The following is a 13,917-nucleotide window of genomic DNA, read 5'->3' on the forward strand; positions in this document are numbered from 1 at the left end:
GATCGCGTTGCGAATTTGTTGGTCATTTTCACAAATCCAAAAATAGTTGGTTAAAATCGTATATTATAAGATATTTTCGGTCACTGAAGTTATTTTCTCTTATTTTTACACCTACATATTCACGTGGTACACTCCATTATTACTATGCATGCATGCCACAAGGAATATTTTATTTCTACACCTACATATTCACGTGGTATATATTCCCAAGGCAATAAGAAAATATGAAGTAAACAACCTGATGTTGTAAGCTATATAATTTCAAGGATATGGCCAGTGTAGCAGGTGAGTTTTGGATGTATTTTAAACAAGAGATAATATATAAAATAACATGATTGTGATTCAAAGCATCAGCAAATATTTGCAAATATGATGGTTTGGCATCTTGTGATTTTTCAATTCCTTAATCATATTTTCTAATCGTTTTGTCAGAGTGGGTAATATCATATTTACAAAAATCGTTTTATCAACCAATTCAAGTTGCTGTCATTGTCCTTCATCTTCCTAGTGTTCATTTTCATGGTGTTTAAGCTACAGAATACATCCAAAACTAAGGACTCTCCCAATTATCTACCACCTGTACCATGGAAACTACCTATTATAGGGAACTTGGACCTTTTACTTTTCTCTCTTCCCCGTTACCGATTGACGGAATTAGCCAAGAGGATATATTTTAAGCAAAGAGATCACATATAAAAGGATGGTTAGGCATCTTGTTATTTTTTAGTTCCTTTTCTATTATTTTGTTCAAATGAATTATCAGCTTTCAATTCTTAATCTGTCAACTCTGCTATATGGCCAAACTGCATACTATTTTTTTCACATTTATATTAATTAATTATTCATTTCTCTCAATCATTGACAATTCGATGCTTCAGCTTAAACATGCACTTTGACGTCATAAAAAGAATCTAAGAAGATGGATTTTATCTTCAAAATCCAAGATAAACAATCTCTACCCAAATTAACTTCATAGCTACATGTTTTTCAAACTTATCTCACACTTCATTGAAAGACAGCTGTATTGTCCCCAAGATCAGATTCTGGTGTTCTTTTGGGTTTTTTTTTTGTTCTAAACATAAGAGAGGCTGGAAGAGATTATGTATATGATTATAAATAAATCTCTTCACTAAATATTAAAACCAAGTTCTATTAGTTGAAGCATGTGTAAAGATATTGAATAAAACGAAAAGAGATCTTCATGATCGTTGGACAATACATTCATCTTCTTCAATCTTAATGATTTCCATGTCCTGACAACGGTTACGCCTATTATTTTACTCCATTCATGTTCCTCGTTCGAATATTATATTATAGGCAGCCAAAAAAAGTCTAATTTTTCCTCGTAAGCATCCATACATTTTGGTGAAAGAAATAATGATTAAAAATCAGTCTTGACACACAGGCAGGTGTCCGTGTCAAGATTACGCATGCTGCATAAACTCAGAAGAAACGCCATTTCATCAACATTTTCTCCACTAGTTTTCCTACCATGGATAAGGATAACCAACTCAAGTTGCTCGCATTGCCCTTGGCCTTCCTTGTGTTCATTTTCATGGTGTTTAAATTACGGGTGAGATCCAAAATAAAGGACTCACCGGAAAAACTACCTCCTGCACCATGGAAATTACCTATTATAGGTCACTTGCACCTTTTATTTTTCTCTCTTCCCCATCAACGCTTGACAGAACTAGCTGAAAGGCATGGTTCCTTGATGCACCTGCAACTTGGGGAATTACCATACATTGTTGTTTCTTCTCCAGAGGCTGCTAGAGAAGTGATGAAAACGCATGATATCAATTTTGCTACCAGGCCCTATCTCCTTGCTGCAGAAATCCTATCGTATAATTTTTCAGATATTATTTTTGGGCCATATGGAGGTTATTGGAGGCAGTTTAGAAAAGTTTGCACGTTGGAGCTGCTTAGTATGAAACGTGTACAATCATTCCGATCAATTAGAGAAGAGCAGGTATCCAGTTTGGTTAGATCCATCTTTTCTAGTAAAGGATCGGAAATCAACCTAGGAGAACAGTTATACAACTTATCATATAACATCACTTTAAGGACTGCAATTGGCGGAAGATGCAAGCAACATGAAACATTCCTTTCAGTTCTGAGGAAAGTAGTGCAACTTACAGCAGGTTTTAGTATTACCGATCTGTTTCCTTCCTTCAAATTGCTTCCTGTGATCAGTGGGATGAGAGCCAAACTTGAGAGGATGCACCAAGACTTAGACATGATGCTTGAAAGCATTATTGAAGAGCATAAAGCTACCAATGCAAATCCGAAGAACAGTGATGATGTAACAGATGATCTAGTTGATGTTCTTTTGCATCTTCAGGATCATGGAGAACTTGAATTTCCCTTAACAACAGATCATATCAAAGCTGTTATCCTGGTGAGTACTTAGTATTATCTTTTGTGTTTAATAGTCCCATAAATTTAAAATGCTCAAATATTAATGAACTTGAAGGTTGAGATTATTGGGAAGTTCCTTTATTTAGTTTTCAAATATAAGACCTTGCTTTCTTCAGTTGCTTGAATGTTGTACATAGATGTTTTGTAATTTAACCAATTAGAACTACTTATCAGGACATGCTTGGAGCTGGAACTGAGACATCCTCAACGACAGTAGAATGGGCAATGTCGGAAATGATGAAAAATCCTAGTGTCCTGGTGAAAGCACAAGCTGAGGTGAGGCAAGTCTATGATGGAACAAGGGATGTCAATGAATCATATCTCCATGAATTGAAATACTTGAAGTTAGTTATCAAGGAAACTCTAAGATTACACCCTCCTCTACCTTTGTTACTTCCAAGACAAAATACTGAGAGATGTGAGATTAATGGGTATGAGATACCGGCCAAGACTAAAGTGATTGTTAATGCTTGGGCAATTGGAAGAGATTCCAACTACTGGAATGAAGCCTACAAGTTCGATCCAGAGAGATTCATTGATAGTTCAGTCGACTATAAAGGGACTAACTTCGAATATATTCCCTTTGGGGCTGGAAGGAGGATATGCCCAGGCATGTCATATGGTATGGCTGTTGTTGAGCTTATCCTTGCACAATTACTGTACCATTTTGATTGGAAACTCCCTAATGGGCTTAAAAATGAGGATCTAGACATGAATGAGGCCTTCGGCAGTACTGTTAGAAGAGAAAGAGATTTGAAGCTGGTTCCCATTCCTTACTACCCACAACCATGTGTTCCGTAGTTGTTGCATGGTAGCTGTTATTTGGGTTCAATATTCTACTTTAAAGTGTATTACTTTGCGATTTTCAGTGTATCTTGTTTTAGAGAGAGTTTTCAAATAATGTTCCCTTTTCTTTTGCAACTTGTGGTTGGTGCATGTAAAAACAATTAGTTCAGTTCAATTATTCAGGTGACAGGGGACTCCGTTGTTTCAGTTGAAACAGTCTAGTTCCTGCAGTATTAGGTTTGCAATTCTAGAACTATAAGCACAGTTGAAATTAAACTTTGTTAGCCACAGAAACACAAAGGGTTATTACAGTTTTGCCAGGTGTCTTTTGTTTGGTTTATTCTTCATAATCTCATGGTTAATCACAATTCTACTTGAAATGTTGAGATGTTTAGATCTATAAGCAGCAGATTATTACAGATGGAATTTATGTCCTTTTTAAACATATCTTCATTTCATTGAAGGAAAACTGTAGTTTGATTACCATTAAAGAATCCTAGGCTGGAAGAGAATATGTATATTACTATAGATCTTTTCTAAAAATATTTTCCATCAAAGCTTGTGAAAAGATATTGATACAAGAAGAAAAGGATTCTCCTGATCATGCTTACTATTTTACTCCATCGATGTTCGAGTTCCGATACTATATTATAGCCATGAAAAGGGCAACTTTGTGAAATTAAACGCTTTCAGCAATACCTGAACTGTTTTCCCTTTAGTCTGTAATTTTGTCATGGGATAAGTTTCTCCCATTGGCCTTCACCTTCCTCGTGTTCATTTTCATGGTGTTTAAGCTATGGATGAGTTCCAAAATGATGGACTCTCCCAAAAATACCTCCTGCACCATGAAAACTACCTCTTATAGTCCACTTGCACCATTTAGTTTACTCTCTTCCCCGTAACCTCTTGATGGAATTAACCAAGTGGCATGGCCCGGTGATGCACCACCTACAACTTGGTGAGTTAGTACACGTTATTGTTTCTTCTCCAGAGGATGCTAAAGAAATGTTGAAAACAAATGATATCAAATTTTCAGATCAAGCACCATATGGATGCTACTGCCAGCAACTTCGGAAAGCTTGCACATTAGAGCTGTTAAGTACGAAACGTACAGTCTTTCTGTTCAAGCAGAGACGAGCATGTATCAAGTTTAATTGGATCCATAAATCAACTTTTGGAAAAATGTTATGCAACTGTCTTTATCAGACTAAAATTGATAATTTTGCAATGTTTTTCCATTCGAGTCAGTATCTGATTAATTCGTACTTAACAGCCCGAATATATTCGCAATCAAAGGAAAATAAAAGCCTGAATCTATAAGCTATATAATTTCTAGGATTATGGCCAATGGATAGAGGATCAGGTTAACTTTGAATTTAATTTAAACAAGAGATAACGTATAAGATAACCGGAATATCATCAAATATTTAAGGGAAAACATGCACAGTTGTTGAAGTAATCTAAAGAAAATTATAACCTGATCCTTTAAGCTATATAATTTCTAGGATTATGGCCGATGGATAGTTGAGCAGGTGAGTTTTGAATGTATTTTAAACGAAAGTAACGTATAAGTAAACCGGATTGTGATTCAAAGCATCAGCAAATCTTAAGGAAAAATATGGTTTGGCATCTTGTGATTTTTTAATTCCTTTATGCATAATTTACTATTATTTTCATATAAATGATAAAAAAAAAATCCAAAACACATGAAATTCGTGCTAAAATTACACAGCAAAACAGGTATAAAGAAGGGGTACAAGTGTACTCTCCCTATCAATGCCTAGGCTCTTGCATAGACCTATCATGGATAATCAATTCCACTTGCTGCCATTGACCTTCACCTTCATAGTGTTCATTTTTATGGTGTTTAAGCTACGTATGAGACCCGAAATAAAGGACTCACCGGAAAAAATACCTCCTGCACCATGGAAACTACCTCTTATAGGGCACTTGCACCATTTACTTTTCTCTCTTCCCCATCACCGCTTGACGGAATTAGCCAATAAGCATGGTCCCGTGATGCGCCTTCAACTCGGTGAATTATCACTCGTTGTTGTTTCTTCTCCAGATGCTGCGAAAGAAGTGTTGAAAACACATGATATCAATTTTGCCAACAGGACCCCTCTCCTCTGTGGAGAAATCATATGGTATAATTGTACAGATATTGTTTTTGCACCATATGGAGGCTATTGGAGGCAGCTTCGAAAAGTTTGTACCATGGAGCTGCTAACTACCAAACGTGTACAATCATTTCGATCCATCAGAGAAGAGCAGGTATCAATTTTAATTCGATCCATCTTTTCCAATACGGGATCGAAAATAAACATCGGAGAAATGTTATGCAACTTATCATACAACATCACTTCAAGGGCTTCTATCGGCGGAAGGTGCAAGCAACATGAAGCTTTCATTTCAACCGTGAGGGAAGTTCTGGATGCGGTACCTGTTTTTAGTATTTCTGATCTGTTTCCTTCTGTCAAGTTGCTTCCAATAATCCTTGGCATGAGAGCCAAACTTGAGAGGCTTCACCATGAGTTAGACGCGATGCTTGAAAGCATCATTGAAGAACATAGAGTTAGCAATGCAAATCCGAGTACCGGTGATGATGCAACGGAGGATCTACTAGATGTTCTTTTCAATCTTCAGGATCATGGAGGTCTTGAATTTCCCTTAACAACTGACAACATCAAAGCTGTTCTCCTGGTTAGTAGTTTGATCTCTCGTGTCTTGCATATTTATACATATGTGTAAGACATTGCTTTCTTCACTCTTCAGTTTCATGAAATGTAAGTTGTACAAAGATATTTTGTACCTAGTTTAACTGAGTAGAACTGCATTTCAGGACATTCTCATGGGTGGAACTGAGACATCTTCTTCAACAGTTGAATGGGCAATGTCCGAAATGATGAAAAATCCTAGAACCATGGAGAAAGCACAAGCCGAGGTGAGGCGAGTATACAATAGAACAGGCAATGTCAATGAATCGGACCTTCATGAATTGAAATACTTGAAGTTAGTTATCAAGGAAACACTAAGATTACACCCTCCTGTATCTTTGCTAATTCCAAGAGAAAATACTGAGAGATGTGAGATTAATGGATATGAGATACCAGCCAAGACCAAAGTGGTTGTTAATGTATGGGCAATTGGAAGAGATCCCAACAACTGGAATGAAGCCGACAAGTTCAAACCGGAGAGATTCATCAATAGTGTAGTCGACTATAAAGGGTCTAACTTCGAATATATTCCCTTTAGTGCTGGAAGGAGGATATGTCCTGGCATGTCATATGGAATGGCTGTTGTTGAGCTTTCCCTTGCACAATTACTTTATAATTTTGATTGGAAGCTCCCTAATGGGATGAAAACCCAGGATTTGGATATGGCTGAGGTGTTTGGTCTTACTGTTAGAAAGAAAAGAGAGCTGCATTTGATTCCAATTCCATACCACCCATCACCATGTGTTCAATAGTTAGAAATATATCACAGATGATCTCGTTGTAATGCTGGTGAGAGGATTTTCAGATCACCTTTGTATCTAAATAATGCTCCATTGTAGCAGGGTTGTAGCATGCTTAAAAGAATAATTAAGTGTAATGTTATTCACACTCACATGGAAATCCTTTATACTATTTGAGGCAAACAAATTACAGTATCCTGAATAAACTAGGGTGTTCCTTTTTCCCCCTTCTTTCCTTATGAAAAATGAATTGAAACATAGTCCTTCTGAAAAGTAGTCAAAGAAAACAAGAGACCAGACATTATATCATGAATTCTTGAATCATGCGCCAGTTACATCCTTAGTTTTAAAAATCATGTCTAGACATATCCGAGGCGCAAAACGTTTATGGCACATAAGAAAACGTTTATGGCACATATCTAAAATTTATTAATATACTCATATTTTTATATCAACTTTAAAAATAAATCAATAGAATTCTGATCTGACCTTGATCAGCACCAACTTTCTCATTACCTTGCTCAAACCATTGAAGACTTCCATGGCTGATCTTAAGGGAGTTCTCCTTAACTTTAACTTATATTATCTTATAAATGCTTTCTATTCTATCATGAACATGCATTCATGATAACTCTGTAAAAAGGTCACATTTTGGGATCTTTCACTTAAGTTATTGAATGTCTAAGAGCCCATTTAGAACCATATAGATGCATTTAGGAGCATATAGTTGCATGTGGTAGAATTCGGTTTGCCGCGACATTTTTATTTCTCTTCAGTGCTGCCTTATGGGAAATGTGTTTGTTAAATGATGTGCAAGAATTGAGAGAAGGGAAAAGAGAAAAGGAAATGCCGTGACATAAGGAGATTGCTGAGCTAAATAAAAATGCCAAGTTCGACTGACATTTCGAAAGCGCACAAGGTGAAAGAAGATATTTTCCAGCTAGCTGTCCCCGACTCTCCGTGTCCACTGCCCAAGAAATCCACATCGAGGATCTGCCTGGAGGAGTCAGCACTGCAACCGACCCTACTGACCGCCGCCTACTCTGCAGATCCTGTCTGTCCTTGGGCTGCTGCAGCAGGATCCTGTATGGTACTCAACCAGTCACACAAGCTGGACCACTGTCCGATCCTCACGTGAATAAAGCATGGTATGGGGTATCCTAGGAATTTTAACACCAAGTCCTAGGGTTTTTCTCCCCTTATAAATAGAGGATGAAGCCACAATGAAGAAGACTTTAGTTCCACCTAGATTTGTTCTTAAAAAGTTAGAGAGAGAATGTCTCATCTTTCTCCGTCAATCTTACTTACTGTAGCATTTCTCCTTGACAAGCCTGAGGGAGTGGCGTTCTGAGCGTCTGAGAGGAGCCAGTCCGTTGGGAGCAGTTCTTGGTGGCCGAGAGGAGCATTGGGCAGTGCACGTCGAAGGCTTTCTCTCCTCCCCTTAGTTCTTTGCTTTCATATTTTGTTATTGGGTTGTAAGGAACGAATGATACTTGCTTTGTGCTTGTTTATTTCGAACCCCACCATGAACGAATCCTATTTGGTGGGAGTTCGCTTGGATGTCTAAGTTTTATTTTCAATGAATAGTTGTTTTTGTATGCTTTAATCTATTTTGTTTATGAAACTTAATGCTTTAAGGTTGTAGGAGCTACGAGAGTAGCCTTTCCTTAGAAGATGCTTAGGGTTTGAGAGAATACATTGGCAAAATATCTTTAGTCTTCGAGAGAAGCTAGGGAGAAACTATATAAACAAGGGGTTCTAGGTAGTAACTAGGCCTAATCCACCTTAGAGATAAGGCTAGGATTTCATTCGACTAAAAGGAGTTGTGTATGAATGATAGGTTAGATGTTAATGCTGCCGCAAAAAGGTATTGTCGAGACATATCATGTTATCTGAACCAATAGGATCACTACAGGGGTTTACGTCAATCGAATTTGTCAGGGCATCTTTAATCTGTCGAGTCCCTTACTAGAGATAGCATAGGGCACTTCAGTAGACTCTATCGGGCAGGTTAAGCATAGAGGAAATACCATGCGGAGAAATAGACTTAGATTTTCCTAGTGACTTCCATCGCTCATTCCCATAGCTGCTTGTCTTGTGAGGAAGCTAAAGTCCTATATATTAAATCCAATATTTGCATTTTATTTTGCCTTGACATTTCCATTTGTTTGCATGCGTCACACTTTAATTTGCCACAACATAATCAATTGCTACCTCACTGCCATCATCCATTTCCACATCATTCATTCCATTTTGCCACAACATTATTATTTGTATATACTATCACTAACTTTACTTAGGTGACAAAGTAAAGTGTCTTGACAAACCTATCAGATTTCCCCAATTCCCTGTAGAGACGATACTCAACTTATCACTTTACTTGTTCGATTGTGTATACTTGCACACATTTCCACACTCATTTATAGTACTCATACCGAGCGGACAATTCACATGTTAATCTATGTTACTATTTCCTTTACATCATTTATATGCATGTTATGAATGCATTTAGTGTTTCATATCATATTTTAGGTTGTTATAATATGTTTTCATATATTATGAATTGCATATTATATAATGCTTATACATAAATTATAATTCACATCTTTATCTTAAGCTTAGGTTAAGTTTAAAGCATGTTTAATATGCATGAATTACCTTAGGTTTATATACACACACACACACACACACACATTTATCATATAGTTCTCATATAAGTCATGCTTTGCTTTGTTGGTTCAAACAACTAGGATGCTAAGGGCTAAGGGCATGATTGTTCGGGCAAAGGATGAGTAAGATATGAAGGGATGTAATATTTCACAATTAGACATACCTTTTCATGAAAGGTAGCGTCTCTTCACCAAGAGGTACCTCTACAAAAGACATGTCTCTTCATCAAAGGTTGCTTCACCAACAGATGTGTCTCTTCAACAAGAGGTGCATTTTCAAATCGGGCTTCTTCATGAAAATGTGCCATTTCAAGTCATGCATCTGACTGTTCACCCAACATCATGTCTCTTCACCGAGAGTCATGTCTCTTCATCAAAGGTCACCTTCAAACATCATGTTTATTCATTAGGAGGTGTCATTCCAAATGATCAGTCTTCTCTTGGAGTGTTGCTGCCAAAGGGTTTCATTTCTCCATTGTACCTCTTCATAAAAGGCCATCATTATCAAGTATTGTGACTATCTATGTGTTTCTCTTTTATAAAAGTACCCTATCATGAAGAGTTGCAGCCGAAAATAAGGGCCCATTCATCAAGGAGTGGATGAAAACAATTTGGTACCAAAGGGAGGGGCATGTGCATTCATTAAAAATCATGTGACTTCATAAAGGCACTATTCCTTTTCACACTTGGCTGAACCAACATGTACCCATTCAGTTAAGCTCTTTTGTTTCCTATATGATGCCAAGCATATGACATTTTTAACACAACACATTGCATTTAACACAACTTATATTTGTAAGAATTTCTTTCCTTTTGTTCTTTTAAGAACTTTATCGACTTTAAAAATAAATCAATAGAATTATGATGTGATCTTGATCAACACAAACTTTCTCATTACCTTGCTCAAACCATTCGAGACTTCCATGGCTGATCTTAAGGGAGTTATCCTTAACTTTATCTTATATTATCTTATAAATGTTTTCTATTCTATCATGAACAAGCATTCACATATTAATCTATGTTACCATTTCCTTGACATCATTTATATGCATGTTATGAATGTATTTAGTGTTTCATATCATATTTTAGGTTGTTATAATATGGTTTCATATATTATGAATTATTTATTATATGATGCTTATACATAACCTCACATCTTTATCTTAAGTTTAGGTTAAGTTTAAAGCATGTTTAGTTTGCATGAATTACCTTAGGTTTATATACACACAAACACATACACACATTTATCATATAGTTCTCATATAAGTCATGCTTTGCTTTGTTGGTTCAAACAACTAGGATGCTAAGGGCTAAGGGCATGATTGTTCAGGCAAAGGATGGCTAGGAGATGAAGGGATGCAATATTTCACCATTAAACATACCTTTTTATGAAAGGTTGTGTCTCTTCATACAAGAGGCACCCCTACAAAAGACACGTCTCTTCATCAAAGGTTGCTTCACCAACAGATGTGTCTCTTCAAAAAGAGGTGCATTTTCAAATCGTGCATTTTCATGAAAAGGTGTCATTTCAAGTCATGCATCTGACTGTTCACCCAACATCATGTCTCTTCACCGAGAGTCATGTCTCTTCATCAAAGGTCACCTTCAAACATCATGTCTATTCATTAGGAGGTGTCATTCCAAATGATCAGTCTTCTCTTGGAGTGTTGCTACCAAAGGGTTTCATTTCTCCATTGTACCTCTTCATAAAAGGCCATCATTTTCAAGTATTGTGACTATCTATGTGTTTCTCTTTTATAAAAGTACCCTATCATGAAGAGTTGCAGCCGAAAATAAGGGCCTATTCATATAACAAGTTGGCACCAAAGAGAGGGACATGCACATTCATTAAAAATCATGTGACTTCATAAAGGCACCATTCCTTTTCACACTTGGCTGAACCAACATGTACCCATTCAATTAAGCCCTTTTGTTTCCTATATGAAGCCAAGCATATGATATTTTTAACACAACTCATTACATTCAATACAACTTATCTTTGTAAGAATTTCTTTCCTTTTGTTCTTTTAAGAACTTTATCGACTTATCAAGTTTGTGTTTGTGGCGTCACCTCTTCCATTGATACTTGTGGTTCTTAGTTCCTATAACTAAAGGGTTTAAGTCCTTATTTCCTTCCGAACAAGGTTCATATAAGTTTCGGGATTATGCTTGCTGTTAGCTTTGTCAATCAACCGAAAACCGCCAAGAGGGGGTAAATTGGCCTTTGAAAATTTTGTGGTGGAAGCAATTGAAAATAAAAACTTTGCACAACAATTTAGAGTGTTTCGACTTCTAAACCAATTTTACATCCACTACCTTAGTTATCCATACTAAGGATTTCTAAAATCCATTAGATTTGAAAACCTTTGACGACAAGGTATAACCTTACAACTCCCTCAAGAATTATACCCCAAATTCTTGAGAACACACCCTCTTAAAGAGAAATTAGAAATTTATCAAACAAAAGAAAAACCTCATAAAGACAAATGTATTTGCACAAATTAAGCAACTTTAACAATGTAACTCAGAAGTATGTTACAAAGGATTTGACAATTTTTGTTCTAAAACACTATTGATGTTGGTTTGATCTTTCAATAGACTTTCTTGTTATTCTCCATTTAAATCTTGGTCCCTTTTATGTCTTCTAACATCAATCTAGCCATTTGGAGTCATTGTATTTATTAATTTTGAGCATTTAATGCTCACCTGCACATTTGGTATCGATAACAACATGTTGGTCTTAAAATCAAGCCTTCTAACAGTCAAATTTATATCAGCTGAACCATCATTATCAATATTGTTTGAATCAATATCGATACTCACCCATCAGTCTCGAGACTGAGGTCATGGTATCGATACCAAAAAGTCCTCCAGAATTTTGGTATCCAGACTGGACAAATGATCTCGAGACTGACAGTGATTTTGGAAAAAATATTAAGTGTTTTGAGTTTTAAAACAATGTTTATAAAATGTAAATTTACTCAATAACACTTGTGATTATTTTTCACACTTAAAAATGCTTTAAAAATGTTTATGAAAAATTATTTATAAAATCATGAAATGCAAATTTTAACAACTTAAAACATTTGAAAAATAATGTTATATCAAAATCAAATGTTAATTCAACAATCTCCCCCCATTTTGATATAATAAAACCTTTGTCGAAATTTGCTTTAAAATTGATTTGACATATTTTGTGAAAAATACAATCTCCCTCTTAGAAAAACAATTTTTGGCTAAACTAATTTTTGGTTAGAAAATTGCAAATTTTACACTTATACATATTTCTCCCCCATTTTTGTTATAATAAAATCAAATTAATCTTCAAAAGAGAAAATATGTTAGTGTAATAGGGAACTCAAATATTCAACATAAAGAAAAAGTCAAATTATGCTTAACATAAAATATACAAGTTCATAAGCATAAGATCAACATAAATAATAGTTTAAATCCGTAAAGTACCAAACTAACAAAGTATCAAACATAAAATAACATAAAGTTAAAAAATAAGTCATAAAGTTCATAGTCAAAGTCAAAATGTAAATATCCAAAAACAATCATAATAAGGCCTAATCTTCCTGATGCAGTGGCGAAGAAGAGGGAGGCATCAAGTTTTGACTTATCGAGTAAACGTCATTCTCAAGCACGTCCAAGCAAGCATTTATGTTCTCGAATCTATGAACTATATAATCATATATAGTCTTCATCAAAATCTCCTCTTGAGGTGGGGACAATGGTGGCTCTTCCATTTCATTTTCTTCCTCCTCGATGTCGTCTAGAATTTGTCTTCTATAAGGACGCCACTCACCAGAATTGTCATCAAAATCTCAATTGGCCTCGTGGGCTGATTTGAGATCGATGACATTAACCAGGGGGAGATTGTTGATAATGGCATCCCAAACCGCAAGGTCGGTGGTATGGATGAACAACATCATCCTATTTTTCCAAATAATTTGCTCCATCGAAGTAGGGTAGCCTAGAGATGGAGTGTGATTCCTCAAGATAATATGAGCTGGAAGTCGATGCCATCTTTATCGGTTAATTATAGAATTTGATAGAGCTCTTATAGGATCTTCACAAGGTTGTTAAACTTTCGATTGTGACCCTCTCTGATACCAATTGTTAGCTTTATCAATCAACCGAAAACCGCCAAGAGTGGGTGAATTGGCCTTTGAAAATTTTGTGGTGGAAATAATTGAAAATAACAACTTTGCACAACAATTTAGAGTGGTTCAAATTCTAAACCAAGTTTATATCCACTACCTTAGCTATCCACACTAATGATTTCTCAAATCCACTAGATTTGCAAACCTTTTAAGGACAAGGTGTAACCTTACAACTCCCTCAAGAATTATACCCCAAATTCTTGAGAACACACTCTCCTAAATAGAAATTACAAATTTAGCAAACAAAAGAAAAAAATCACAAAGGCAAATGCATTTGCACAAATTAAACACTTACAAAAAATCACACTTAAACAAATTTAACAATGTAGCTCACAAGTCTGTTACAAAGGATTTGACAATTTTTTGCTCTAAAACACTATTGATGTTGGTTTGATCTTGCAAATGATTTTTTTTTTGTTAT

The 13,917-nt window shown here is 35.8% G+C and overlaps 2 protein-coding genes across 2 annotated transcripts; both read left to right on the forward strand.

The window, feature by feature from the left end:
• Nucleotides 1-1,429: 1,429 nt before the first annotated feature.
• On the forward strand, nucleotides 1,430-3,443 carry LOC120126366 (premnaspirodiene oxygenase-like). Its single transcript, XM_039144578.1, has 2 exons — nucleotides 1,430-2,398; nucleotides 2,593-3,443. The coding sequence occupies exons 1-2, from the start codon at nucleotides 1,493-1,495 to the stop codon at nucleotides 3,217-3,219; spliced, it is 1,533 nt and encodes a 510-aa protein (XP_039000509.1). The 5' UTR covers nucleotides 1,430-1,492; the 3' UTR covers nucleotides 3,220-3,443.
• A 1,549-nt stretch (nucleotides 3,444-4,992) lies between these two features.
• Nucleotides 4,993-6,812, forward strand: LOC120126597 (premnaspirodiene oxygenase-like). The gene is made up of 2 exons (XM_039144758.1): nucleotides 4,993-5,907; nucleotides 6,047-6,812. Exons 1-2 carry the CDS (start codon nucleotides 5,008-5,010, stop codon nucleotides 6,671-6,673), a joined length of 1,527 nt encoding a protein of 508 aa, XP_039000689.1. The 5' UTR covers nucleotides 4,993-5,007; the 3' UTR covers nucleotides 6,674-6,812.
• The last annotated feature ends 7,105 nt before the right edge of the window (nucleotides 6,813-13,917 follow it).

The sequence above is a fragment of the Hibiscus syriacus genome, unplaced genomic scaffold (assembly GCF_006381635.1).
Source record: "Hibiscus syriacus cultivar Baekdansim isolate YM2019G1 unplaced genomic scaffold, ASM638163v2 tig00110458_pilon, whole genome shotgun sequence".
NCBI classification, from domain to species: Eukaryota; Viridiplantae; Streptophyta; class Magnoliopsida; order Malvales; family Malvaceae; genus Hibiscus; species Hibiscus syriacus.

What these genes read in the sequence shown, in the direction of transcription:
- LOC120126366 (XM_039144578.1), top strand. Translation starts at nt 1,493, where the DNA reads ATGGATAAGGATAACCAACTCAAGTTGCTCGCATTGCCCTTGGCCTTC. An exon ending in ATATCAAAGCTGTTATCCTG is followed by an intron (nt 2,399 to 2,592) that starts GTGAGTACTTAG and finishes ACTACTTATCAG; the next exon opens with GACATGCTTGGAGCTGGAAC.
- LOC120126597 (XM_039144758.1), top strand. Translation starts at nt 5,008, where the DNA reads ATGGATAATCAATTCCACTTGCTGCCATTGACCTTCACCTTCATAGTG. An exon ending in ACATCAAAGCTGTTCTCCTG is followed by an intron (nt 5,908 to 6,046) that starts GTTAGTAGTTTG and finishes ACTGCATTTCAG; the next exon opens with GACATTCTCATGGGTGGAAC.